Source organism: Panthera onca, chromosome C1, assembly GCF_046562875.1.
Source record: "Panthera onca isolate mPanOnc1 chromosome C1, mPanOnc1 haplotype 2, whole genome shotgun sequence".
NCBI lineage: Eukaryota > Metazoa > Chordata > Mammalia > Carnivora > Felidae > Panthera > Panthera onca.
In genome coordinates this window covers 29584627-29610708 of record NC_138346.1, presented here as the reverse complement: position 1 = coordinate 29610708, position 26082 = coordinate 29584627, and the positions used below count along the sequence as shown (strand labels likewise).

The 26082-nt window shown below is 42.1% G+C and overlaps 1 protein-coding gene across 2 annotated transcripts; it reads right to left on the bottom strand.

Annotated features, from left to right (window-relative positions):
• Positions 1 to 916: 916 nt before the first annotated feature.
• MDH1B (malate dehydrogenase 1B) lies at positions 917 to 26075 on the bottom strand. Of its 2 annotated transcripts, XR_013557198.2 has the most exons (12): positions 25921 to 26075; positions 21982 to 22094; positions 18588 to 18722; positions 18250 to 18392; positions 16180 to 16676; positions 12993 to 13134; positions 11510 to 11673; positions 8946 to 9085; positions 8366 to 8417; positions 5786 to 5864; positions 1763 to 1952; positions 917 to 1590 (listed from the first exon to the last, which is right to left on the bottom strand). XR_013557198.2 is itself a non-coding variant. In XM_060623196.3 (11 exons), coding segments are annotated over exons 1-11 (1488 nt in total). In that variant the 5' UTR covers positions 25943 to 26075; the 3' UTR covers positions 1636 to 1951. The 2 variants fall into 2 exon arrangements, 1 of the variants encoding a protein (XP_060479179.1); XM_060623196.3 differs by lacking the exon at positions 917 to 1590 and having other exon boundaries at positions 1636 to 1952.
• Positions 26076 to 26082: the final 7 nt, after the last annotated feature.

Genomic DNA, 26082 nt, shown 5'->3' with positions numbered 1-26082 from the left:
AGTTGGTCGACCATACCTATCAGGCTACTGTGACAGCTAGTGCCTTAGCTGAAACAAAACAAAACTCTCTGAGAGATGTTTTCGGAATGGTCCCGGCATTATTGTCAAACAAATAGCAAACGCTAATATTTTCCTTCCGGTGTAATTCCGTATCTTCTATCAATCTGGGACAAATGTGTGATACTATGTGTAATGATTAATATCACTTTGGTCTGTGCTCCAATGGGAGCCTATCCTAGAATATCCTGGTCATCCTATAGTGTTTCAAACATATAATAGCTTATGTTCATGCTAGAAAGAATAGCCTGCTGGGGATGGGACTGGATGTGTCCTACAGCATCTCTAAAAAGGGGAAACTCTGCCCTGCCTCTCTATAGCCCCTTGTAGATGTCCACCAATCTGAATGATGTTCACAATGATGTTCACCATATCTGAATGGTCAGGGCTTCACCCACTGGAAAGCCTATCACTAAGGGGCAGGACCACTGCCTTGAAAGGTGATGGATCTTCATGGTTATATTCTCTATTCCAGGTTTTCTGGCTGGTTCCTGTTGATAAGTGACTAGCATACCTGATTCAAGGAGAATGGAATAGGAAGCCTTACTTAGGTTTCTTGGTCTGAGCCACATTTTCCAATCTAGTGTGGTTTTCCCATAAAGAAGCCCTGTATATTGAGGAATAGCTGCCACATACTGGCCTCGTGATGCGTAGAGCACCACGTGACTTCCCATGCAGTTATTGTTCTTTGTGGTCACACTGCTTCGGTTGAGAATAGCACAAGGAGAAGCAGGGGAAATGGTAGGATCAGGGAACGACACCTCACCCAACGTCAACATTGACAGACATTAAGTTTTCTTTACAATAACATCAAATGAGGTGCTGACTTTGGAAACAAGCTGACGTTGGTCACAGCCTTGAATCATAAGGGTGTAGAAGCAATGAAGAAGTATCCAAAATTTCCCTGAATTTTCAGAAAGCAATTTGTACTGTAAGATCTATTGAAACTACACGGAAAGCACAGATATCAGCAGTTTCTAACATGACTCCTGGGCTTTCAAAAGCTCCTAATTGGCATTTGTAAAGGGTTCTATTAGCTTGAAAATATATGAGCATATTGGTTTGACTACTACTGCTTTAATAAAGACTGTAATTTTTACTTAAACCATGCAATTATATGGTAAAAATATTAGGCTTTCCTTTCAACATTCTATTTATTTTCAGTGTCAAGAAACAGAAACCCATTCAATCTAAGCTAAAGTAAAAGTGCGATTTATTGTAAATATAATTATCCCAAGCAAACCCAAGGAGAAAGGATACACAGCCAGACCTTATGAAGGTGGTGAACCTAACTAGCTCTGAAGACCTCACAGCAGAAATGTGTGGCCTTCTCTAGTTTCTTGTCATTACCATCATCCAGACACCAAGTTACTTATCCATTTTTCTCAGTGCAAATTTTTGGACACAGAGAGAAAAAATCTAGTTGGTTCTCTCTGAGTAAAGTATGTTTATTCTGGTACAATCAGATGAAGCCAAAGGTGGTGAGACCAGCTGAGCAAACATGGCTGCTTATGTCCATGCCGTAGGTATGGCCTGTGGGAGGAAGCAGATTCTCCTAGAAGGATATATGGGCAAGGATGCAATGACTGACAACTGTATTTTAATGTGGTTTACAAAATAGCAATTGACACCGAACTGTATGAGAAAATGGGACAGTAAGGAAACCTATGGGTGGATTCGGGTAACACAAAATGACCGGGCTCACTTTTTCGTGGGTGTGTGCTGTCACTATCGTTGTCTAGCATAACATCGTCTAAGATGAAAGCCAATCTTTTCAAATTATTCTTCCCTAAATACAGACATTCATGGGTCTTTCCGTGTTTATTACATTACTAAAGAACTTTATAGTTGGTCTAGTATGCTCTATTGCTCTTCCATAGTTTTGCCTTCAGAATCTGTAAAAGGAAGAGGATAAAAGGTATAACTATTTAAAAATCTATTAATAACCTATATTTGTATTAGCTTTTGTTGCTCTCCTCTTTCTTCTGTTCCCTGGATTCCTGTATCCCATCTGATTCAATTGAGGGAGCATGTGTGTGTGTGAGAGGGATTCTATCTATGAGGGACATTGAACCACGAGACCATTGCTAGGTATTTTTATACAGCAAAACTAAATTCTGGCCTCCCTCCTCACCTTAATCTATTTCTATGTGCAGTGTCCCTTGGCTCCTTTGCTTTCCATTCTCGAATTTGTTTGCAGCTGTGTTGTCAGTTCCATTTATTCTCTTGGCCCTGCTTCTCATCTATGCACCAATTCCAATTCCCTGTGGTGAGCCCCACTTCAAAGCCCATCATACTGTACATTTTCAGAATGGAAGGTACAATTGATTTGTTCATTTTGTTGGACATTTAAATAAAAGTGTGGAGGCGTGGGTGAATATCCTGACTGGTCAACCACAAAGAAGTCTGCATCAGCCTTGTTTTCATACAATACCGTGACAACTAGGTTATAGACTTTGAAAATCTGGACTCACAGATCTATCTGTGTCCATTTCCTTACATATTCATTCTAAGGGAATGATTCAGTTGTCATTGACACAGCCCTGGTTATAAATGTAGGAAGGTAGGTTCCAGAAGCATCAGTGAGCAAAGTTGAGGACCTGGGGATGTGGGATGGGGAAAGGGTCTGAAAAGAACTGTATCTGGGGGAAATTTGATCTCTTCTACCCAGTTCTACTTATAGAATAACAAACGGACTAGTTAATGTTTTGTTTCCCACCTACCACTTATGGGTGCTTGACTGTATGGGTTTTCAGAGATGGTTAGAGGAGTCACATCTGAAAAACCCACCATAGTAAATAGAGAATGAAAAGAACAGAGATTTTAGTATCTAAAACACATTGATTTTTGCAGATCTTCTCATTTTCTCCTATGTTGTTTCTTCCATTCCAAGTTTCTCTGAAAGCCTTGCTCTTTAGGAGCTGCCAGATGCCAGATCACTTTCATATGGCATCTCAAGAGCTGGACTATGTTCTTCTGACTGCAACGTCATTGTCTAAGACTGGACAATGTGAGTCATGACCATTAGCACTACAGAGATTGTTTCTTACTCGACTGACCTACTGTCTGGCATAACTAGATCTTTTTCCTCATCTTGGATTAGATCAGAATACATTCTATCTTTGTATTCTGAGACCAAAATTAAATAAAACATATTGGCTGTAGACTATAACAACCTCTGAAATGTTCTAGGTCAGTGTTTTTCCATCTTTGTTGACCAGGACTTACAGTTAAAAATGTATTTTACATTATAGTCCAGTACGTGCACTTGTGTGCATATAATAAAACAAAAAAGTTACAGGAAGCAGTACTTACCCTTTTCTAATCTTTACTACTCATCTTTGTTTTTCTATTCTATTCAAGTGCACCGGGAAGAAAATTCTGGTCTTCTCACTGTTCTTTCTTATCAATTTTATTCCAGTTCAGGGAAAAAATGCCAGTGGTTATACTGATTTTGTCACCCACAAAATTTTTTGACAACTCACCGAACTCACACTGGAAAGCTCTATCGAGTGATATTTGATTCTTGATGCTCATTCAACAGCTAGCCCCGAAACAACCTGAGATCAACCCCATTTTCTTTATGTTATCACCACTAACATTCTTCAGTCTACGTAAGATTATGATTTAGTAGAGGGTCTAAGAATCTACCATTAAGACATTTTTTTAGTTTGTTTATTTTTTGAGAGAGAGAGAGAGAGAGAGAGAGAGAGAGCAAGCGCAGGGGAGGGGCAGCAAGAGGAGAGAAAGAATCCCAAGCAGGCTCCTCACTGCCAGTGCAGACCCCAATTCAGGGCTCAAACTCATGAACTTGAGATCATGACCCGAGCTGAAATCAAGAGTTGGATGCTTGATTAACTGACTGAACCCCCCAGGTGCCCCCTAAGAATCTACCATTTTAATTAACCACTTAGATTGTTCTGATGTCGAAACTCAGGAGTAGATCCTCTACAATTTGGCTTTTCTCCGTCTGTTCTGGAAAGCTGCCAGTCACCTTCATCATGACAGGTCTTCCAGTTTTTCTCATTTCCCTCACAAGGGCCTTGGAGCCCTCACTCCTTTCCTGAGTACTGCTTAGCACCAGCAGGCTCATTGGAACAATAGTGCTGACACTCTGATCCCTGCAGATACTGTCTCCCTGGGCCTCTTAAAGTACCTATTCTGTCTGGGACTGAGCTCAGCACAGTCCTGCAGACACTGACTTGGGCTGCGTGATCATCCTCTAGGGGCCGATGATAAAGCCACATTAGTTCTCTAAGCCTGACCCACCCATTCCGTGATTTGTCTGGCCATCCACCGGCTGTTTTGCTGAGCTCTCAGCCAACCATTCAGCCAAACTGGAGATGTCCTCCATCCACCTTTTCCAGTTCCATTCATCCTCTTGGGACCCTCTGCTCTAGCCCAGCTACTCTATTTAATGTCTTCTGAATACAGTTCCACACTGCCTCAGGTTCACACTTCTGGTCATGCCTTGGTCACCTGACATGTCTCCTTGGCTCATGTGTCTCCTGGTGGTGCACCTCCCACAGCCTCTTCTACTCTTCCTCTTAGTATGCTTCTTTTTCACTACATGACGTGAGTAATTCCTACTCATCCTTCCAGACTCCACTCCCATTTTGTTTCTTCTTGAAAGCCTTTGCTAACACTCCCGTCTATGTCAGGAGACCCCCAATGTGGTTCCATTATGCCTGGGCCTCTCTCTGCATACCACTGCCTTCTCAGTTGGGTAGTTTTTTTTTTTAATTTTTAAAAAATTTTTATTTATTTTTGAGAGAGAGAGAGAGCGAGCAGGGGAGGGGCAGAGAGAGAGGGAGACACAGAATCCCAAGCAGGCTCCAGGCTCTGAGCTGTCAGCACAGAGCCCGACGTGGGGCTCGAACTCACGAGCTATATAGATCATGACCTGAGCAGAAGGTGGACGCTTAACCAACTGAGCCACCCAGGTGCCCCTCAATTGGGTAGTTTTAAGTCAGCTTTGCTGTTTCCCACGCTAGATGGTGAGCACTTTGAGAGCAAGAACAACATTTGATTTATGTTCATGTCTCTAGAACCTAGTATTTCTTTCTTTCTTTTTTTTTATTATGCTAAAAACATGTAACGTGAAATCTACCTTTTTAACATGTTTTTCAGTGTACACGAGCATATCAACCAGGTACACATTGTTGTACAATAATCTCTAGAATATTTTCATCATGTGTGACAGAACTAGCACAGTTTCTAACTAAATATATGACCATTTGGTTATTTTTAGCTACTGTAAGTCCCAACTAAATTTGAAGATATGACTAAACTTCCTCCATATATTACAAGGACCTTTCGTTTCCTTGTGAGTTTCCAGATTAGTTATTATGTACTCTCTTTACTTTTGACCTGTCTTGCTTTGCTTTATTGAGCTTTTTAATTCATTGTGCATCTTTGCATTTACTTTTTAATATTCTTATGGCTCCTTTCCCAAGACGTGTTTGCGTGGCCATAACTCTGTTATTGTGTCCCCCAGTGTCTCTCACAGTGGCCAGCATACAGAAGGTGCTCAATGAATCGCTGGTAATTTCCTTCACAGGTTTTAATAGATTTTAAATATGATCTGATTTTTGAATATAGGATAAGGGTGATGAAAGGCTTACCTCCCCTTCATGGTTAATTGATGATCAAATTCCTTTCTTCAAAATTTAGTGTTAAACCTTGGATAAAAAGGACATTTTTTTTTTTTTTCAATTGATATACCTACCATCTGAGACTTTGATTTTCCTGGTTGGTGTATGTGGTGGGTAAGGTGGTCTTTTCATCTCTTTCGTCTAAGTCAGTTTCTAAAAGTCAAGAAATTATGTATTAAATTAATGGAAAAGAATAAACAAACCTCATACACGAATCATCTCATTGATATGTTAATAAGCAGAGATCTTCAAACAGCAAAATTCTGATTATTTTTAATGCTCTGATCTTGGAATCTCTGGAACAGTGTTTTGGTCAAGGTCACCTTCAGGTGACAGAGTCAAGATCAGTCATATATATATATATATATATATATATATATATGTATGTATGCACACACACATATATGCTTTGACCTTTGTTAATGAAAATAGCATAAAATCAGGTTGTTCTTTTTTCATAAAACCCTCTATAATGCAAATATTATGGAAAATTTAGGACTAACTACCAGTCAAAGGAGTCAAATTTAGAATGATTGCTTTATACCCCATTCTCAGAAAAGGAATTTGTAGCTCTACCCTGCAAAAGCAGGAAACCTCACAGAGGGCCTCAAAAATCTGGGAATAAAAGAGTTCCAGTGAAAATCGACTGCTCTTTGGACTTCTGAGTCCATACCCTTGGATTCCATGCTGTCTTTGGGCTTCATTGACTTTGGCCCATTCCTGGTAACTTGACTACCAGGCAGAACCAGGTCTGAATTCCCAAAACCCACCTTTCTGCCCAGAATCTCTTTTCCTTGAGGTCTAGTCTCTCTGCCCTTCCCCTATGGCAATGCTTTGACCTCACTAAAACTTCTCTAGTCTGGACCAAGGAAGGCCTCTGTCCACTGCCCAGTTCTTTTTACCAGTTAATTCATTCTAAGAGGCAGATTGGGTGAAATCTGTGCCACACTGATTGTTAAATATTTTCAATATTTAGAGATTAAAGAAAGATGATAACATTTCCTTGTCAGTTTAGGATTCAAGAAACTGCCCAGGAGAAAAATAAGCTTACTAAAAAAAAAAAATTTTTAAGTGATCTAAAAGTGAATGGGATGTTGTGGGTTGGATTGTGTTCCCAAAAAGACATGCTGAAGTCCCAATCTCTGATACTTGTGAATGTGACCTTATTTGGAAATAAGGTTTAGCAGATCTAATCAAGTTCACAGGGGGTCATACTGGATTGCAATGACTGGTGTCCTTTTGAGAAGAAACACAGACACACGCACAGAGAAGACTGACATGTGAAGACAGAGCCAGAGTGATATGGCTATAGCCCAGACCGCCAAACACTGCCACCAGAAGCTCGAAGAGGCAGGAAAGGGTGCTTCCCTAGAGCCTTCAAAGGGGCCATGACCCTGTCAACACTTTGCTGTAGGTCTTCTAGTCTCATTTATTCACTAAGGAGTAAGTTTCCCTTGTATAAGCCCCCCAGTTTGTGGTAATTTGTTATGGCAGCCCTGGGAAATGAATACTTATGATATACGCATTTATAAGGTCATAGTGCTTTTTTTTTAAGCTTTTTAAAAATGTTTATTTTTGAGAGAGAGCCTGAGTGGAGGCAGGGAAGAGAGAGAGGGAGACAGAGAATCTGAAGCAGGCTCTGCGCTGTCAGCGCAAAGTCCCAATGTGGGGCTCAAACCCATGAACTGTGAGATCATGACCTGAGCTGATGTCAGATGCTCAACCAACTGAGCCACCCAGGTGCCCCAAGGTCATAGTGTTTTTAAGAGGTAATTTCTTTAGCATTCTTATGAGATATTTTATTTCAAAGGACACACTGAACTTGGTAGTTTATTTTGTCAATAATTTCATTTAAATGTGATAAAATGTAGATTATAGTTACCAATCTCAAATAGTGATTCAGTTTCAACAAATATTTTATTTTATTTTTTTCATGGATGATTATGGTGATCTTATTTTTTTTTTAATTTAAATTTTAGTTAGTTAACATACAGTGCAATATTGGTTTCAGAAGTAGAATTCAGTGATTCACCACTTACATACAACATCCAGTGCTCATCACAAGTGCCCTTCTTAATACTCATCGCCCATCTAGCCCGTGTCCCACCCACCTCCCTCCATCAACCCATAGTTTGTTGTCTGTCATTAAGAGTGTCTTGTGGAGCACCTGGGTGGCTCAGTCAGTTGAGCATCTGACTCTTGGTTTTGGCTCAGGTCATGATCTCATGGTTCATGGCTTCAAGACCCATGTCAGGCTCTGTGCTGACAGCAAGAAACCTGCTTGGGATGCTTTCTCTTTCTCTCTCTAAGCCCCTCCCCTGCTCGCATGTGCATGCTCTCTCTCTCTTAAGTAAATACACTTAAAATAAACAAAAAGATTCTCTGTGGTTTGTTTCTCTCTCTTCTCTTTTCTTTTTTTCCCCATCTTCCCATATGTTCATCTGTTTTGGTTCTTAAATTCCACATGAGTGAAATCATGTGGTATTTGTATTTCTCTGGTTGACTTGTTTAGCATAATACATTCTAGCTCCATCCACATCATTGCAAATGGTAAGATTCTATTCTTTTTGATGGCTGAGTAATATTTCATTTCTACAACTATTTTAGTAGTCTTTTAATAACAGCTCAATAAAATGTCACATCTAAAAGATTACCTGATTGATAGGACTGGAAGCTGATCAAATCTCCAAGTGCAACAAGTTTCTCCTGTTGAAAAATTTTATAATCAGAGAATTAAATGACCACAATTGCTAACTTAATCATTCCTCAATAGAAAAGCACTTTGAGTCTTGATTTTTAGGTAACCAACAAACATTTAAAAAAAATTTTTTTTTAACGTTTATTTTTGAGACAGAGAGAGACAGAGCATGAACAGGGGAGGGTCAGAAAGAGAGGGAGACACAGAATCTGAAACAGGCTCCAGGCTCTGAGCTGTCAGCACAGAGCCTGACGTGGGGCTTGAACTCACGGACTGCGAGATCATGACCTGAGCCGAAGTCGGCCGCTTAACCGACTGAGCCACCCAGGTGCCCCGGTAACCAACAAATATTTTTAACATGCCAGAAATTATATAACCTAATGAGTAGTGTTCTTCTGTTGATTTCTTCAAACTCTTATTGCCTTCTTATTGTTTTTAGGGATAAGATGCACAGAAGATCAGCATTTGCCTTGGCCCAGAGAAAATCAGTTTATAGTCAGTATCAGTCAGCGCTCCTGTATTTATTTGGACATTACCTGAATTAGATCACTTGTCATTCTGGTCATCATTTGATTACTGATTTCAATATCTTTGAGATCCGTAAGAACAACCCAAGTTCCATTCTCAAATTTTACAGGCATAGAAAAGACGATACCTTCAGGAATACCAAACTGGCCTGCAGTGAGCAAACACAAAGCAAAGCAAAACAAAGTGCTCAGAACAATAAACCCTTCACATTAAGCACCATAGAAAAGGACAGACATCGTATATGGTTTTTAATGATAATGGCGGAACTGTATTTCTGGCAATTCCTCTCCTGGGAAGATTGAAACATTTACTCCAGAAGTATTGCCTGAGCACCTCTCCAAGTTCTGACAACTCTCTCCTCTGTGTTTCTCTCCGAAAGAAGAACTACTGTTCCTCTTGTTGTGCCTTCTGTTGCCTCTGGCTTGGTTCAAACCCCCTGCCTCTGCTTCAGGGGCCAATGCAGTCTTTCTCCTCCATTTTTTCTGGATTCCTTTTGTCTGCTCCTTGTGGCCTTTCCTTGACACCTCAGTAGCCCAAGACTCCAAGGCATCTGTCCACCTGGCCTTTCTCTGCTAGCCTGAATGTGGCTGGTCCGTAGCTCTGGTGTGAGGGCCGGGGGGGGGGGGGGGGGGGAGGGGGGGCGGGGGGGGGATGGACGGGAAAGTGGATGACTTCCCCGCAGTTCCCAGGGCTCAGTTTGGATGTGTTCCAAATAAAAAGATCAACAATACTTACCACTAACTGAACAACATACAGATAAAACTTCCCCCTTTTTTTGTGAGTCAATCAAATGAGAAAGTTATTCTTGCCATCTGGTCATCAAAAATGTCAGTAGAACAAAAATGGGAGGATAGTCAAGAAACTGGGATCTAAAAGGCCTTTCCTTAGAGAGCATCCCAGGTTCTCTGTTCAGTCTCTTTTTTATCTGTAAAAAGCCAGCCTTACAGGTGGACAACATATGAGAGTTTACCTATATATTTCAGGGAGATAATGATTATGTGCTCCTCACCTCCAATATTGATCCCATTGCTTACTGGTGAATTCCTACACAGCTTAATCAAACTGTTTACAAATAAAGACAAGGTTTTAAATGCCTGTTACACTAAAAAGGTCACATGCTAGGGGCACCTGGGTGGCTCAGTTGGGCATCAGACTTCGGCTCAGATCATGATCTCGTGGTTTGTGAGTTTGAGCCCCACGTCGGACTCTGCGCTGACGGCTCGGAGCCTTGGAGCCTGCTTAGGATTCTGTGTCTCCCCCTCTCTCTGCCCCTCCCATGCTCATGCTCTGTCTCTCTCTGTGTCTCAAAAATAAACATTGAAAAAAAAAAGAACTATAAAAAAAAAAAGGTCACATGCTGATTTGAATTCACCTCATTCAGTAAAAGGGTGCTTCTCACCTTAACTGCAACCGAAACAAGATCCACTGAGTGTCTAACCGTGAAGCAGCAAGGAGGAGACCCAGCCACAGCCCTGCCCTCAGGGTATATGCCCCCTAATGGTGGGGACGTATGTAATCAACCATGCCACCAGTGAGGGCAGGCTGGAATATGCTGTCTGACAGAGGAACAACATGCTATGTGTGTACAGAGGACAGACAGATTGATTCTGACTTGGGGGGCTTGGGGGGATTACCTTGAGCTGCACTACAGCCACTGGAATAACAGGGAAGATGGTGGTTCTCCTGATAACATAAGGAATAGAAGAGGTAGATCACATGGGAGAGGAAGACAGTTCAGTTTGGTGTAGTTTGGTTTGAAGTGACATCTAGGTGGCAATGTTTTCATAGGCTGCAGCTCAGCAGAGAGTGAAGCCTGAAGCTTTAGGCGTGAATGAGTTTGCACAGGGAGAAAATAAAACACAAAGGAAAGAGGTGCTTTCGATAGAAGAACCCACAGAACACAGAACGCCAACTGTTCGCTCTTTCTACTTTGCAAAAATGGTAGCAGTCCTCTGAAATGGTTTTTAGCAGATGAAAGCAGTGAGGCTGTAAAAATGCATGTCTGGTATTTGTGGCTGGAGAGCAGGCTTTCCACATTTCCACTGGCACCTGAGATCTGTGTCCTGCTGTGCTCTCTGGATCCTGCCCCTGTGCCTTTGCTCCTGTGGCATCTGCAAGATGTTCTTCCCACACTTGTCTGCCACAGCAACACTACTCAAGCTTGAAGGCTTCCTGGAGTGTCACCTCCTTATTGAAGTCTGTCCTGATTCTTCCTGCCATCTGCCTAAAATCAACCTTTCTTTCCCTTCCTCAGCGGGGATGCAGTGAGAAAAACTTAATGGAATGGTTTAGTTGCTGTTAGCTGGCTCTTCTTACTCTGCTCGAGATCTCCTGAAGGCAGAGGCCAGGTCTGATCCCTGTGTGCTCCCTGTGCATTCGCACAAACACTCCTGGATCTCTGAATGGATAACTGAATGAATGCATGGTGAATAAATGGCAATAGAACTCTGGACGTCCGGACAGTTTATAGATCACGTCAGGCAGGAGGTGGGGAAACGGAAGTAGGAGCACAGAGCATACCTGGAAGTTTGAAAATAATACAAGGTTTAAAAACAAAACAAAACAGATTTACCTTCACTTAGTACTCCTAAAGATACGATCTCCCCAGGAGGTGAGCCCTGGTACCAGTATTTCAACGTAGTGGCTATACTGTGTGCAGCTAAGATGCTTCCAAATTGTTTTCCTGTCTCAGTCAGCTTTTTGAGAGTTGCCACAAACTGTCCGTTTACCCACTCCCTATAAGGAGACAAAGAAACAATTTTACAATGGAGGGAGGAATGCAAGTGAAAAAGAATGTTCCTTGGGTCAAGGATCTAAGTATTCAAGCTTCTTCAATCTCATAAAAAGTCAGTGGAAAAGTAACGAACCGTAGCAGAAAGGAATCCCAAAGCGTCAAATGAAAAACATGATAACAAATATGAAACACACAAACATGGTCAAAGGCTGCAAGAACGATTACTTCCATTACAAAGAATTTCTTCTATATGTAGATGTTATCTTTGGAACCAGTGGTCTCTTTCATCCTAAATAAAATGATATCATAAGACTTTGAGCTATTCACATTGAGACCGGGGAAATAACTAAGTCGTTAGAATCTATAACGTTTCAATTCAGGGAGTAGTTCAGCTACACTAGAACAAAGCCTTGAATGGCTGTCCCCGCGAAGCCAGCTGGAGATAGCTCCATGAGACACTGCTCCTACCCAGAGGAAGCATGCTGCAGGAGAGTGGGCTCAGGGCACATAATTTCTGGGCACAGGCGAAGTGCCTCTGATCTGAGGAAGGGGCAATGGGAAGGAAATGCTGCAACTGGAAAAGGGCTGCAAAGCTTAGAAAAAAAAAACACTTCAGAGTCACTCCTCCTCCTCTCCCCTTCCCCGCCCCATCGTATTGGGGGTGCTGACTGGGGCAGGCTTGGGTCTAAGTGCTTTGCCTGTGCTGATCCCTTTCATCTTCCCAACAGCCCTAAAGGCTCATATTATGTGACCATTTCCACTTTGTAGACGAAAAGACTGAGGCCTAGAGTGGTTAAGGAACTTCTCTGAAGTCACACAGCTAATAGGTGGCTGCTTGAGAATTCCAATCCAAGTGGCTTGGTTCTTGAGACCATGCTCTTCACCACTTCTGGGTTCTGCCTCTCCTGGGACAGAGCACCCAGCACGGGCCTGGGCCCGCTCACCACCTTAATTCCTTATTCTTGAAAATGTTCCCACTGATTTCAATTTGATACATGTCTCTGTCTCTGTGTTAAATGAAGACTCACTTTCTGTATGCTTGCTTTAGAGACAAATTTAAAGGAGTATGTGGGCTACTTGAAGGATAGTCTAACACAAAAATTCATAATTGCAAAATCAGATAAGTTGGGCATGGGAATTGACTGATTGATATTCTGTGGAATTTTCTATGTTTCTTCAATAGAGCACATAAACAAAGGTGGGTGTGAATAATGTCAAGTTATTTTTGTACAATGATTTCTAAGATGATTTAAAGGATTATAACAACGATTATACATTTACCCAACACTGTTAGTATACTTGACTTAAAAATATACCATACCTATCAAAAATCAAGCTCAAAACAGGACGTGAATAGTTAGGAGGTCCCCAAATAGCACTCTCATATCTGTAAACTCTGGCTTTTCTCAGATCAATGTAGTTATTTCCACTAATATTGCCCCAAACTATCACATTTTTGATGCCTGTGAAGAAAAAAAAAATGTTTAACATAATAATGAGCATTAATATAAAAAAGTTGCCTGCAGTCTATTTTTTGACTGTGCGTTTGTCTTAGGATTGATCGATCTTTTTGCTAGAAGATGATCTTAGTTTATGGTCCCCCAAAATGTGGAAATGGCGTGGATAAGTTCCTTAATCATCGGGGTTTGGCAATGCCTAATCGTGCTCTGTGTAGGGCACGGGCATATCATTGAATTCAAGAAATACTGAAATGCTCCCTCAAAGAACTACTACTGAAAATCGTAGCACCGGTGTGATCCTTTTACCACTCTGCTTGCCATTAAGAGAACTTTTTCTCTGCTTTGGTTCTGACAGAGTCCTTGATTCTACACTGGAATAGACATTTTGGCAAATCACTTAACCCCTGAGTTGGTTTCATTTCCAGCAGAATGAGGGTGTTATAATCAGAGGACCCCAGGAAACGTCATAATCAACAAATAATTGAATTGGCTTCTCTGTGTGAGGTGCTTTTAGGTGGTACGTTTGGAAGAAAACAAATGAGCCCAAATCCTTGCAACATTCTGGGGGTGGAGGGGAGCGGGTGACAAAACTACTATACAAAGTGATGTGTACTATGAAGGAAAATAAGAGGATAGGGGTCAGAGATAAAGAGTGATTAAGATTTAATATGATTCTAAAACTGGGGATCTTTTAAGGATATTGTATCCAAAGTGAAAAATAAGTAATTTGATTGGTTGATTGATTCACTTATTTATCTGCTTAAAGACTTCATTCTAAGTTCACACTACTTCCTACTGTGGAGATTACATTCTTTACTGTTCTGCACGAGGGAAGATTGCCGTTTGGTTTCACGTCACAGAATATCCTTGTGACTTGGCTTAACTAGAAGGAATTCGCTTTTCTTCTACAATAACAGGCTGAGGTAGGCAGTGACACGGGGGTTCGCTCCGCGGCTCAGAAGATGCTACTCTCTTGGCCTGCCCCACGTGGTCCTAAAACAGCTGCATCAGCTCCAAGTATCACACTCTCACGCAGTTGTGTGCAAAGGCGGGCGGTAGGAAGAAGAATTCTGCTTATCAGATTTAAGGCTCTTTATAGCTCTGTGAGAGAAGATCATAGTGGACATCTGCTGTTTTTTCTCCTAACATTTCTTCCTAATGTTTTTCTTTAACAGCATCCTGGTTTTCCTATAAATAACTACCCTTTCTCAATTTCAGTCCATATGGTTTGGGTGGGGCTGTCCTCACCCCTCAGGTCTATCAATAGGCACGAGACCCAGATTCCAGATTTCTGGCCACAACAATTGTTTTGGAGATGGGTAAATGGTCCAAGCCTGGCCAATGAGATATTATCCTGCAACTTATGCACATTTGAGAAAGCAAACCCTCTTTATACTGGGGTGGCTAAGCTATGAATGTATGAGTCTGGAGACACCCGTGGCCACTTTGCCACTTTTTACAACGAGCCTGCCTGAGAATCAAACCAACGCTGAGGAAAGCAGGGCTGAAGGATAGGTCAAGAGAGAGAACCAGCTAGACCTGACATGACCATTTAAGCCCCAGCATCCATCTATGCCTGAAAAAAAAACCCCACAAAAAATGATCTGACTTCAGTTGCTTTGAGTGGACTTTCTATCACCTGCAACAGAAAGAGTTCCAACTAAGCCAATGCACATGGTCTGAGAAACAGGGTTATGTGTGAACTGAACTCAAGGGATATCCTGAAAAGGTCTGCTACCCCCGTGGCATCTGGAATCTTCCCCCAAATGATTCTCCTTGATGGTTTTCAGATTTCAGGTCCCTCTGCTTCAATGTCTTTGTTGGTGCTGAGTTTCTTGTTGCTACTCCGCTGACAATTCCAATCGACTGCCGTCCCTCTCATGTCTCTCTTTCCTTTACCCAATAGCTGAAATTTGTCAAATATAATAAACATTTTTAAATACAGCACCCCGCTTTTAAATACACCAATCCGGGGCACCTAGGTGGCTCAGTCAGTTAAGCGGCTGACTTCAGCTCAGGTCATGATCTCATAGTTTGTGAGTTTGAGACCCGCGTCGGGCTCTGTGCTGACAGCTCGGATTGGATTCTGTCTCCCTCTCTCTTTGCCCCTCCCCCCACTCGCGCTCTGTCTCTCTCTGCCTTCAAAAATGAATAAATGTTAAAAAAAAAATAAAAAAAATACAACAATCCATTTTCTGAACTGGTCTCATCCTCGCAGGATTCTGATGCCTGCCATTCCAAAGACCAACAGAATCACAAACAGCTCAGATATAATCCTGTGGATAAGTGAAATACCCTCGCAAATGTCTACCACATGCTGGCCACTCTTCCAAGCACTTTGGAAACATTATTTTTTGAATCCTCACATCAGTTCCAGGAGGTAAGTGCTATTAACATCCTCATGTTACAGATGAGGAAACTGAGGCAAGGTTAAGTGATTGCCCAAGGTCACACAGGTGGGAAGTGAGGTAGAGCCACTTAAATACACCCCTGATTATTTTTTTAAAAAAACACTGATTACCTTAGTTGACTATTATAATGGAAAATTGGAACATTAGGTTTCAAATTATAGCTTGAAAAATATGTCTTATATGAAACGTTTGTTTACTAATTTTTATTTTAAAAAACTTAGTCTTTATATATTTTTGAGAGATAAAAAGACAGAGCATGAGCAGGTGAGCAGGGGAGGGTAAGAGAGAGAATGAGACACAGAATCCGAAGCAGGCTCCAGGCTCTGAGCTGTCAGCACAGAGCCAGACGTGGGGCTCGAACTCACGAACTGTGAGATCATGACCTGAGCCGAAGTTGGACGCTTAACCGATGAGCCACCCAAGTGCCCCTGTTTACTAATTTTTACAATGATGGACAAAGTCAGCCAGTCATTAAAAACAGTAAAAAACCAAAAACCAAAAACCAAAAACCAGTTTGCACAATAGTCAGATCACACAATAAGTTTACCCAGAAAAATCCTAACGGGTATGGTGTTCTTCCTAGCTGCTTTGAGATCACCCTGTTTAAAACCAGAAACAGAAACGGAAGCTCACTCACTGGAGGGGGCTGTTTTCAGTTTTCTGGCCAGCACGGCTTTGGCTTGGCCTTCCACCCCCAGCGCCACAGCGACGATATTATGTGCCACGTTTGGGGCGTATCTCATAAGCAAAACTGTTTTCAGATTCACGAAGGTTTTTCCTCCCACAATAACTCTGACGGAATCGTGAGCATTTTTCTCAATCAGCTGTCCAAACAGCCTACACAGAGGAAGCCTGCTTCGGATGCAGCCTTCTAGAGTGTACACCTCCTGGTCGGCGCTGTCGTCCAGGATGATGACCACGTGGGCCTGGCGGAAGGCCTCCTCCACTCTGGTGCAGACGGAGACGCTCCGGAGCAAGGGTGCCACCAGGTTCCAAGTCTCAGTCATGAGAAGGTGGAGATCTTCTTCTGCCTGCTCTTTGTCAAATAGATTTATGCTCATCTCCGTATGCATTCCGAACACCTCGCCACTTACCAAAATGGGAATTAGGCTGTAGCAGGCAGGGACAGATGCACTAATAAAAATGCAAAGCCAGATTATGAATAGTTAAATCTTTTGCCCCTGTTAAGCCTTTATTCTTAATAGATATTTCAGCATGTGCAGTAATCAGGTGATCTAATAGCTTAAATCAGCGTCCATAGCTGCATAGACTTTTTAAGACTAGAAAGCAAAAGTTGAACAAAAAAATGCTCACTACTAATCCCTTACTCTGGCCCTCTGAAAACAATCCCCAAATAAGAAATGTACCTGTTTCAAAAGTTTCAAATAAAATAGATTATGCAGAAAGCAGAATTTAAAAGAATGGTGTCATATCACTCTGATTACATGTTTACATTTTGTCTTAAAAAGGTAAAGAAATAACAAGTTTTATTTAGCCATAGCTCTTTTCTACTTTATATTCTTATCTACAAAGTAATGACATTTTGGAGGAAAGGGCTATCTTTTCTAAATCCTTGCAAAGAAGGCTAGGATCAGCATAGGCTAGGCATCATGGGTCGGTGTCCACAATTCAGCAAGTATCTGGGTAGCTGACCATCTGGGCCACTAGTTTTTTCTCTTTCCAAGCTTTAAATTTCCACTCTTAGGTTTTAAATTCGGCAATCCAGAGTGAGTCCACAAAACCCTAGGCCCCCCACTCTCAGCCTCAAGAAAAGCAGAGCCCCAGGCCCACGCATGCTTACATGTTCTCTCTCTCTCTTTCTGTAACAGTGACATCACCATGTGGCTCAAGGTGTGCCATGTAAGTTCCAGGAGGTATAAGGAACAAACCCCTTTGTCCAAAGTTTCCTGACGGTTATTGCTGAGGGTGTCTTGCAGTCACGGTAAGAACCACAGGCTGGTCCAGCCACAACACTGGTTAGTGAGGCAGGCACACAATGGGAGGTGACAGAGGAAGAGCCAAGGAAGAGTCAACGTCAGCTCTAGCAAGTGGGGAAGAGGGGAAGGCAGCGGGCAATGAGATGGGAGTGGGGGAGGAGACAGAAAGTGAGGGAAAGGGCAGGAAGGACAGCAAGGCAAAGAGCAAGAATGAGAGCAGCAGAGGGCCTGAGAGACACAGACTGAGGGGACAAGAGCTGGAGATGGGGTTATCAAAGTACTTATCTTTGCTATACCCTTGCTCTTCGATTGCATGTGTGTGTGTGCATACACACACCTATATTGTAAAGCTTAAATATGGAGGCACGTGGGTGGCTCCGTTGGTTGAGCATCCAACTCTTGATCTCAACTCAGGTCACAATCTTGCTGTTGGTGGGATCGAGCCCCATATCAGGCTCCACACTGTCAGTGCAGAGCCTCCTTGGGATTCTCTCTCTCCCTCTCTCTGCCCCCCCACCCCCTCCCCCGGCCCATGCACATGTACCCTCTCTCCCTCTCAAAATAAATAAATCAAAAATCTTAAAAAATAAAACAAATATGAAGCTATATTGAGGGATATATATGCATCTATCTATCTATCTATCTATCTATCCATACAAATCTCAAACTTGACATTCAGATGTTCTTCCATCATGGACTTAATCCCACACTATTGTTCTTTCTAAATATAAACACCCAATCTCACGAATCCTGGAGTTTGACTGTGCTACCTGGTGATCCAGACCTGCAAGGGATTGACAAGATCTTTCCTGACTTCTTCCTGCAGTTCTTTTTCTATATGTGCTTCCAGGTTCTCTTGAGCAATTATCTTCATCAGCTCAGTAGTCATGCTAGAGGTGACACCGTAGTAAAGCTAAATATTAGGAAAGAAAAAGTCAACACCGAGAATACATAATTAGCTGACAGTAATTATAATGGGAAGTTCTTATTTAAAGCCAGAAGAGCGTAAAAAGAGAGCCGAGGGAATACTTTGGAAAGCAAGACATTTGAAGAACAGCGTGAGAGAAGGATAATGTTTTGAGCAAATAAACCAACTTAATTCGCATACCTGGGCGTACTCCAGGAACTCGTTATAGCCTCCTAAAAGCAACCCCTTTCCTCCACGATCCAACAGCTCTCTCCAGATGATGGGGGAGTTTCTGTGACTCCACTTATTCTTTTCACACAAATCTTCTAGCCACTCCTATTGAATGATATTCCAAGACACGTCATCCATTGAATCGGTGTCAGAATTTAGTTCAATACTTCAGAATTCAAACACAAACTAGCTTGTTTTTTTACTACCACTGAGTATACATAATAAAATTTAGACATCTTCACACTGTAAAAGGTATATGCAGAAAATAGTAGTGAGTTAAGTAACAAATTGATCAAATCAGAAAGATGATTCTTCAAATTTGCTGACCTAATGAGAGTTGCTCTCTTTGCTGAGGAGACCGTGAATGAAAGTGGAGAGCTTAAAAGAAAAGCCAAGTGTCCCAACTCCTCTGATATCCAAAAAATTCAACTGGTTCTTCCCTTGCTTTTCTCTATGAGATATTTCCAGTCTTAAGGCCACGTAAACTTGACCCTGATTTCCAAATATGTGGGTATAGTTTATGTCATTCAGACTGCATTAATGAGCTAAAAATCATCTATGGATGTTAATAATATTCATTAGGAGAAGTTTAAATCGTAATTATCTGGTTTGTGTAGACCAGGCTTTCCAATGACAAGAGCTGAGTAGAGCTAGAGAGCAATTTTCTTGTGAGTAAAGTACATGATAGCATTCTTGCCATTGGAGGCATGCGTAATGAGACTACCTTACACATGAAATCTTAGAAACTAATTTATCTTGATTATGCTGAAGATCTCTGTGCCTTTATCACCCCTTAAAGCAAATAATGCTGCTGTGAGGATTCTACCATGGTTCCCCTAGTCATTATACAGCCTGACCAGTGAATGTATAGGTCTGGACCCTGAGGGTGCAGAATCAAGAATGGAACATACAGTCGGATAGGGGAGAATTTATCAATATGAATCACTCTTCTACAACTCAGTGGTATATATCCTGGCAAGAACCTCAGAAGACAGTGGTAACACGTTTCTAGAATGGCTCTCTGAAGCTTAGAGAAAGTGATGGTTCACAAGAAATGAAATGGAAATGCCAGAACGTCCATGGAAGATAATAGCAGAAGGAATCAAAAAGCTCAGAAAAGTGGGCATGCTGGTATGGATATGCTACTATGGAAGCATGGAACCTACTAGTCAGTTACGTTCTCCGGAAGGGCCTGGGGGACACTACTTCCATCAAAATGATAAGAACTGTGCTGGTGATATGTTTTCAGCATCACTGAGAAGCCTGGTATGGATATCCATTACTGGCCAGGGCTATTAAAGGACATGCTGTTCTAGAGCTGGACTCCCTGGGGATTGGGATGATAGAATCCTGAAATAAAAGAGGCTGGGGACAGTGCCCACCAGAGAACATCTATATTGTGATAAAAGCATGAGACAACCAGCAGATAAGGTGACTTAGCTGAAGGCACAGTGGGCTCACAAAAGAGACAGAGGTTACGCCACGGCCCTAGAGAATGAGCCACCACTCACTAAAGCTGATCTAGCCATTGTTGCTGCTGAATGTCCACTGTGATGGTAATACAGACCAACACTGACCCAGTGATAATGACACTATCCCTCAAAGACATTAACCAGCTTCTTGGTGGCAAGGTGATTACATTTCACCCCTTTCAGCCTAGAAAGGGCAGTGATTCATCCTGACTAGAATCAACAATCTGGTTTGTGTAGACCAGGCTTTGCAATGACAATCACAATCAATATTCTGGGTAAAGAACTGCTTTTCCTGCTTGTGGGGCTTTGGCCAGCACCCTGCCCAAGAGCTTACAAAATATTCAACCTAGCAACACGGGATCCTGTGTAACATCACTCTGAACCACTTTGGATTAAAGCATGTGTAGAACTGGGCATGTAACCATGGGATGCACTGGCCCTATCATAAATCACATCACATGGCAGCCTGATAGAGGGATAGGACAGCCCACTGGAGGTGCTTAGAGGTTGCTACCTTGTAGGGATAAAGCACTGTCTTTCAGGATGCAATATATACCATGAATCAATATAGTGCTTTTTCCCCAATAGGTGACATATATGGATCCAGGAACCAAGAGATGGAATTAAGAGTGATCCTGCTTACCATCACTCCCAGTGACCCACCTGGAGAATTCGTGCTTCCCCTAACCTACTTACTCTAGATTCTATGGGTCTGGAGGCTCTAAGTTCCAGAGGTGCATGGGTGGTTCTGTCAGGAAGAGTTCCATTAAACTTTAAATTATGGCTTCTGCTTGGTCACTTGGAGCTCCTGTGCCAAGGGACAGCAGTCAAGGGAAGGCGTTACCATCCTGGAAGGAGTAAATGCCACGGCTGATCTGGGGCATGTGGGCAGAAAAGAATATTTGGTATCTAGGTGATCCATTGGGGAATCCTTGGTACTGCTTTGCTCAGTTTTGACAGCAAATGTGCATGTGCTAGAAACTAGGACTCAGACCCCTAAGGATACAGGTCTAGTTCACTATGCCTCATAAGTCACCTAGACCAGCAGAGCGGGAGGGGGATCGACACTGGGCCGTAGACAGAAAGGTGACGAGCATCAGTTACAGCCCTAAAATGATATGCAGTGGAGACTATGGTTCTTTTGACTAACCATCTTCTTGTAAAGTTTCCTCAGGGAAAGATGCCAACCAGAACCTCAGAAAAGCTGTTCCCAGATGGTATGAAATTATTATTTGGAGAATGTGGATCCACAAGGCACAGCTGGTGAACTGTAGCAGATCCTGTCATATGTCTTTCAGATTTCCTCTTCATGACCAAGACACGCACTGCCTGGGCCACCAGGTGCACTGGCTGCTGATGGCTCAGTGCTGAGTCTCTCTACAGGAACCGACCTCAGAGAGGTTCCCTTGCTTAGAGTTAAGTCCCTTCCCCAAGGGCAGCCTGCATCCAAGGACTGTTAGTTGTGCCAGTAAAAAAGCCCAGCCCCCTCGCCTGTATTTAGAGTATCTCTGAAGGGCCACCCAGCTTCAGAGTTCAGGGCTGGCTGAGCCCTCTGACGCAGCAGTATGGTAGTGTCTCGTGTCATTAGAAATCAGATGAAGGACAATGAAAAGTTAAAAAGGATAATATAAGTTACCTGGATTCTAGGAGAAAAAATAGCGAAATTTATTCTACTGATTGGTTAGGGCCTCATTTGTTCTACTAGCTACTGGGGAAAAAAATACATAATGTTTTGAGACTGGTAAGTAGAAATTTATTTTATTAGTGTTAAAATATCAGTAGTACATGAACGTTTATTATTGGAAGCCTATCTGATACACTGGCTAATATTTCATTAAATTAGAACACATTTTGTGAGTGTGTGAGTTTAACACACTAGAAAGGCTTCTTACCTCCCAAACATGAGGATGTTGTGTAATTTTATGTATCCGAAAATTAGGAAGATTCTTTTGTAAATAATCTGCCAGAAGTTCTGCTTTAGCATAATATGGGCAATCTGCTCTACCTAAAAGAGTTCAAAATAGCAACATTTTCTTACATCACACAGAAATTATCATGTAGTTATAAGTATTTGCCATATAATTACAGAAATAATGATATAGTTATGATATATTCTATTACACAGAATTATTGTATAACTGCCACCATGTAAACTTTTGATTTTTATAACAGCAGTAAACATAAAATTATTTCATAGAAGGTCAGGATCTTAAGTAATAAAATGTGGAAAGAAAATAAAGACTGTTGGATATTTACTCTCTTCCAGCATTAGCTAGATCTCACTCTCTCCAAAGGGCTGCTGTGCTACTAACTAAGCATGAATTACTAGTAATGAACTACTCATTAGTATCCGCTAAAAGGCCAAGTATGAAGTGAGGAGTGGTGGTGAAATCACATGGTGCTAAAGGGAGGAGAAGCCGAAGGGAGAGAGACGAGTCTGGGATAACTTCTATTTTCTGGCCTGGGCAGATGATCCTGCACTTACTAGAGAGAAACCACAGGTAAGAAGTTTAATTATAGACAAGTCATTGGAGGTATGTGCAGTATATCTAATTGAATATGACCAGCAGGTAGCTGCACATGTTAAGTCTCAAGTACAGGACCCACGTGAGGGATTAAGATACAGATTTTGTAGCCATCAACACACAGGAAGTTAAAGCCACCAGAGTAGATGGGATTAGGTGTCTGAGGGAGTAGGAGAGGGGCAGGAGCCAAGGGCAGAACCCCCTCTGCAACAATCTTCCCCAGTTACTCCCAATCATGAGTTCTTCAACTTCAGGGTGACTTCTCAATCATCAAACTTCCCACCCACTCCTTTTCTGTTAGCCTCCCTGTTTAGTTCAAATCCATGGTTCATGAATTCAACCACTCTCTGGCTCATGTTGTAAATTATCTTGCCCTACTATGCTTCTGGCAAATCAGCCCGGTAAAAGCGTACCTGCCTTTCCTGTTTCTGGGTTCCATTTGCTAGGCACCCCTGGAGAAACATGGTAGAACCAAACAGAGAGGCGCCATTATAAATTCATGGTCACTAGCCTCAACTGGCCTTCAACTCTGCCTGGAACTCCTTCTGTTTTCTTTATCATCACTTTTTTCTGTTCTTCACAATTATCCTTCTAAACTTGGCCCACTTCTTGCAAACCTCTTGTCTCCATTTTCCCACTACTATTGGAAGGTGACAGAAAACCTTGCTTTCTACTTTACAAAAACAAACCCAAATCATACAAAAAGGCATCAGCTGGTAAGTCCTCCAACCTCCTACCATCATTCCTATAAGCCTGTCTGCATTTGGACTCATCCTTTCCTTCTTCCTCCTATTCAATGGAAGGTGGCTCCTACCTCCTTTCCAGGTCTAATCTCACCACTTAAGCTCTGAATACCACCCTCTTCTGCTTTCAGAATTGCCTCTCTTTCGGCATTTTATCTCTGTTCTTAATGTTCCTTTTCCATCGTATTTAAATATAGTACAGTTATATTTAAGTTTTTCCTGTCCTAAAAAAACCAAAAAGCCTATGTCCCTCTTTAGCTAACGCATTCTACCTGCCCTTTTCTATGAAAATTTCTTGAAAGAGTCCTCTACATTTGCCATCTCCAGTTTTTCACTTCCATTTATTTCTTATCCCATTTCAATCTGGCTTTAACCATGACTCTCTGGAGGGACATCAGGGAACCTCCATGTCATTACATCCAATGGATACTTTTTGATCCTTCTCTCATTGACATTTTCTTGTTGGCATTTGCCCTCTTCTATCCTTCTGAAACAACCACTACGGTCAGGTCACTCTTCAGGTTTTCATCCTACTTCTCTGGCCATTCTCTCCATACTTTGTAGGTTCTTATTCCTTTATCAATCCCCTAAAAGGAGCATTCTTCACTGCCTCTTATCTTCATACTCTATGCATTCTTTCTGGCTAATCTTCTCCACTCTCTTGGTTTCAGGTAGAAATCTGTACATCCAGTTCAGAACTGTCCAAGATGTTTATACCTTCCTGTAGTTTTCCATCTCCCTCTGAATGTCTCATAGGCACTCAGCATGTCTAGGGCAGATTTTTCTCAAACTCCCCCACTGAATCTGCTCCTTCTCTTATGTTCTTTATGTTGACTACGTAGTTATTTAAGAGAATTAAGAGTATCCAGGGTATTAAGCCTACTTTTCCAATTTTTGTTTTCAGTGACTCCTTATCTACCCATTTTTCCAAACCATTGGTTGGAAATAATTTTAACTATTTCTTCTCCCTTACTTCTCTTCCTCGACCTAATTAGACATCTAGTGCTGTGAATTATGTCTCTGTAATATCCCTCCAGTCCATTCACTTCCTTCCATTTCCATTGCCCACCATCCCAGACCAGGCCGGCCACTATCTCCTTCTTGGACTATTGCACCTAACTGGGGTCTTGGCATCTAATCTTTCTCTTCCAATGGAGAATAACATTCAGGTAAAATGAAAACTTGATTATGTTCTCTCCTTCCAAAGTCTTCCATGTACTTTGGATAATGTTTAAAATACTAAACATGGCTCACAAGAATCTATATTAACTAATTCTGGCCTCAGCCTACGATACTCTCTCCTTTGTACCCTTTACTCCAATCCTACTAAATCTATTTCCATCTTCTGCTTATTGTACACTCTCAATCATCACTAAACTAGCTTTCCTCATTCCAACCCCACTCCTATGCTTAATCCCTCTCTTCTTCCCTACCTCCTTTCTGCTAGGTAACTGCCCATCTTTCAGATCTCTGCTTAAAAAAACCACTTCCTCTGGGAGGTCTTTGACTCCACTAAATGAGGTCTCCTGCCACACTGCTCCTACAGAACCTGCTCCGTCACTGACACACAAGCACAGTTCTCTGTAAGTTTCTGTATCACTGCCTTCTCAGCAAATAGTCAGTCAGTGATCAAAAATGTTCTTCTGAATGAATAAAGAAGCAAGCAAAATCGGTTTCCAGGCAGATGGGAGATGCCAATTGTGTTAATGCATCAGAAACTTCAAATAAGGACTGGACAGCTTCTGTAAAAGTCATTGGTGACTTTGGTGAGGGCCATATCTGAAAGGAGGTAGAAGCAGAAGCCAGATTGAATGGAAGGACCTGAAGACAAGAAAGCAGTCTGCTCTTTCAAGAAACTTGCCGAGAAAAGGGAAGGAGGCAGGTACAATAGCCTGCTGCTTTTCCTGAGACCCTTTAGTGGTTTTTCTGGACGCCAGTGGACGTTTTCAATCCTCCCCCTCCATTGCTACACAGCAATGGGCTTCCTAAAATGCAAACACATACTCTCCTGCTTAAAAAAAAAAAAAAATTAAGACTCCTCATTGCTTTCAAGATACAGTTCAAACACCTTTGTTTGGTGTACTTTATGTGCAAGGATCTGACTGCTGCTCCCATTCTAGCCCCAGGTCCAGACTGTTCCTCCATTAGGCCATGAGACTTCTAGCCTCTTCTAGCTTTTATCTGGAATGGCCTCCCTATCGCAAATATTCACAAATCAGCTCCTGGAACGCCTCCCAGAGTCCTGTGCACATCTCCCTTATTTCATTAATTCCAGTGGATCTAAATTTCTTGTTTACATGCTACTGTACTCCGTGAGACCGAAAGCTCTTGGAAGGCCCGGGTGTTATGTTTTCCCCCACTGTATCTCCAGTGGGCGGGAGTGCTTTGCACAGGGCGCTGCCCAATAAACATCTTTGAATGAATGCATAAGAAGCTCGAGGTGGTCCATATAGATGCTGGAGTCGCTAGAACAAAAGTTAAGAATATCACTGCTAATTGACCAAAGGAGGTGAGAGTTTGGGTGTTTTGAGAGACCTACAGGGGGCACTTGGGGATCACTCACCCGCAAGCACGAATTTGGCCATGTTAAAGCCGCGACCTAGGACCAGGAACTGCGGCTCAGCGGTTCCCTAGCAACCACGGCGTGGCGCAGGCGCACTTTGAAGCTGAGGCCCTGTCGCAGACGTGAGGTGTTGGGGTACACGATCACACATTGTATTTAAAA

What these genes read in the sequence shown, in the direction of transcription:
- MDH1B (XM_060623196.3), bottom strand. Translation starts at nt 25,942, where the DNA reads ATGGCCAAATTCGTGCTTGCGG. An exon ending in AGTTCCTGGAGTACGCCCAG is followed by an intron (nt 18,393 to 18,587) that starts GTATGCGAATTA and finishes CCTAATATTTAG; the next exon opens with CTTTACTACGGTGTCACCTC. An exon ending in TTTAGGAGTACTAAGTGAAG is followed by an intron (nt 9,086 to 11,509) that starts GTAAATCTGTTT and finishes TGCTCACTGCAG; the next exon opens with GCCAGTTTGGTATTCCTGAA.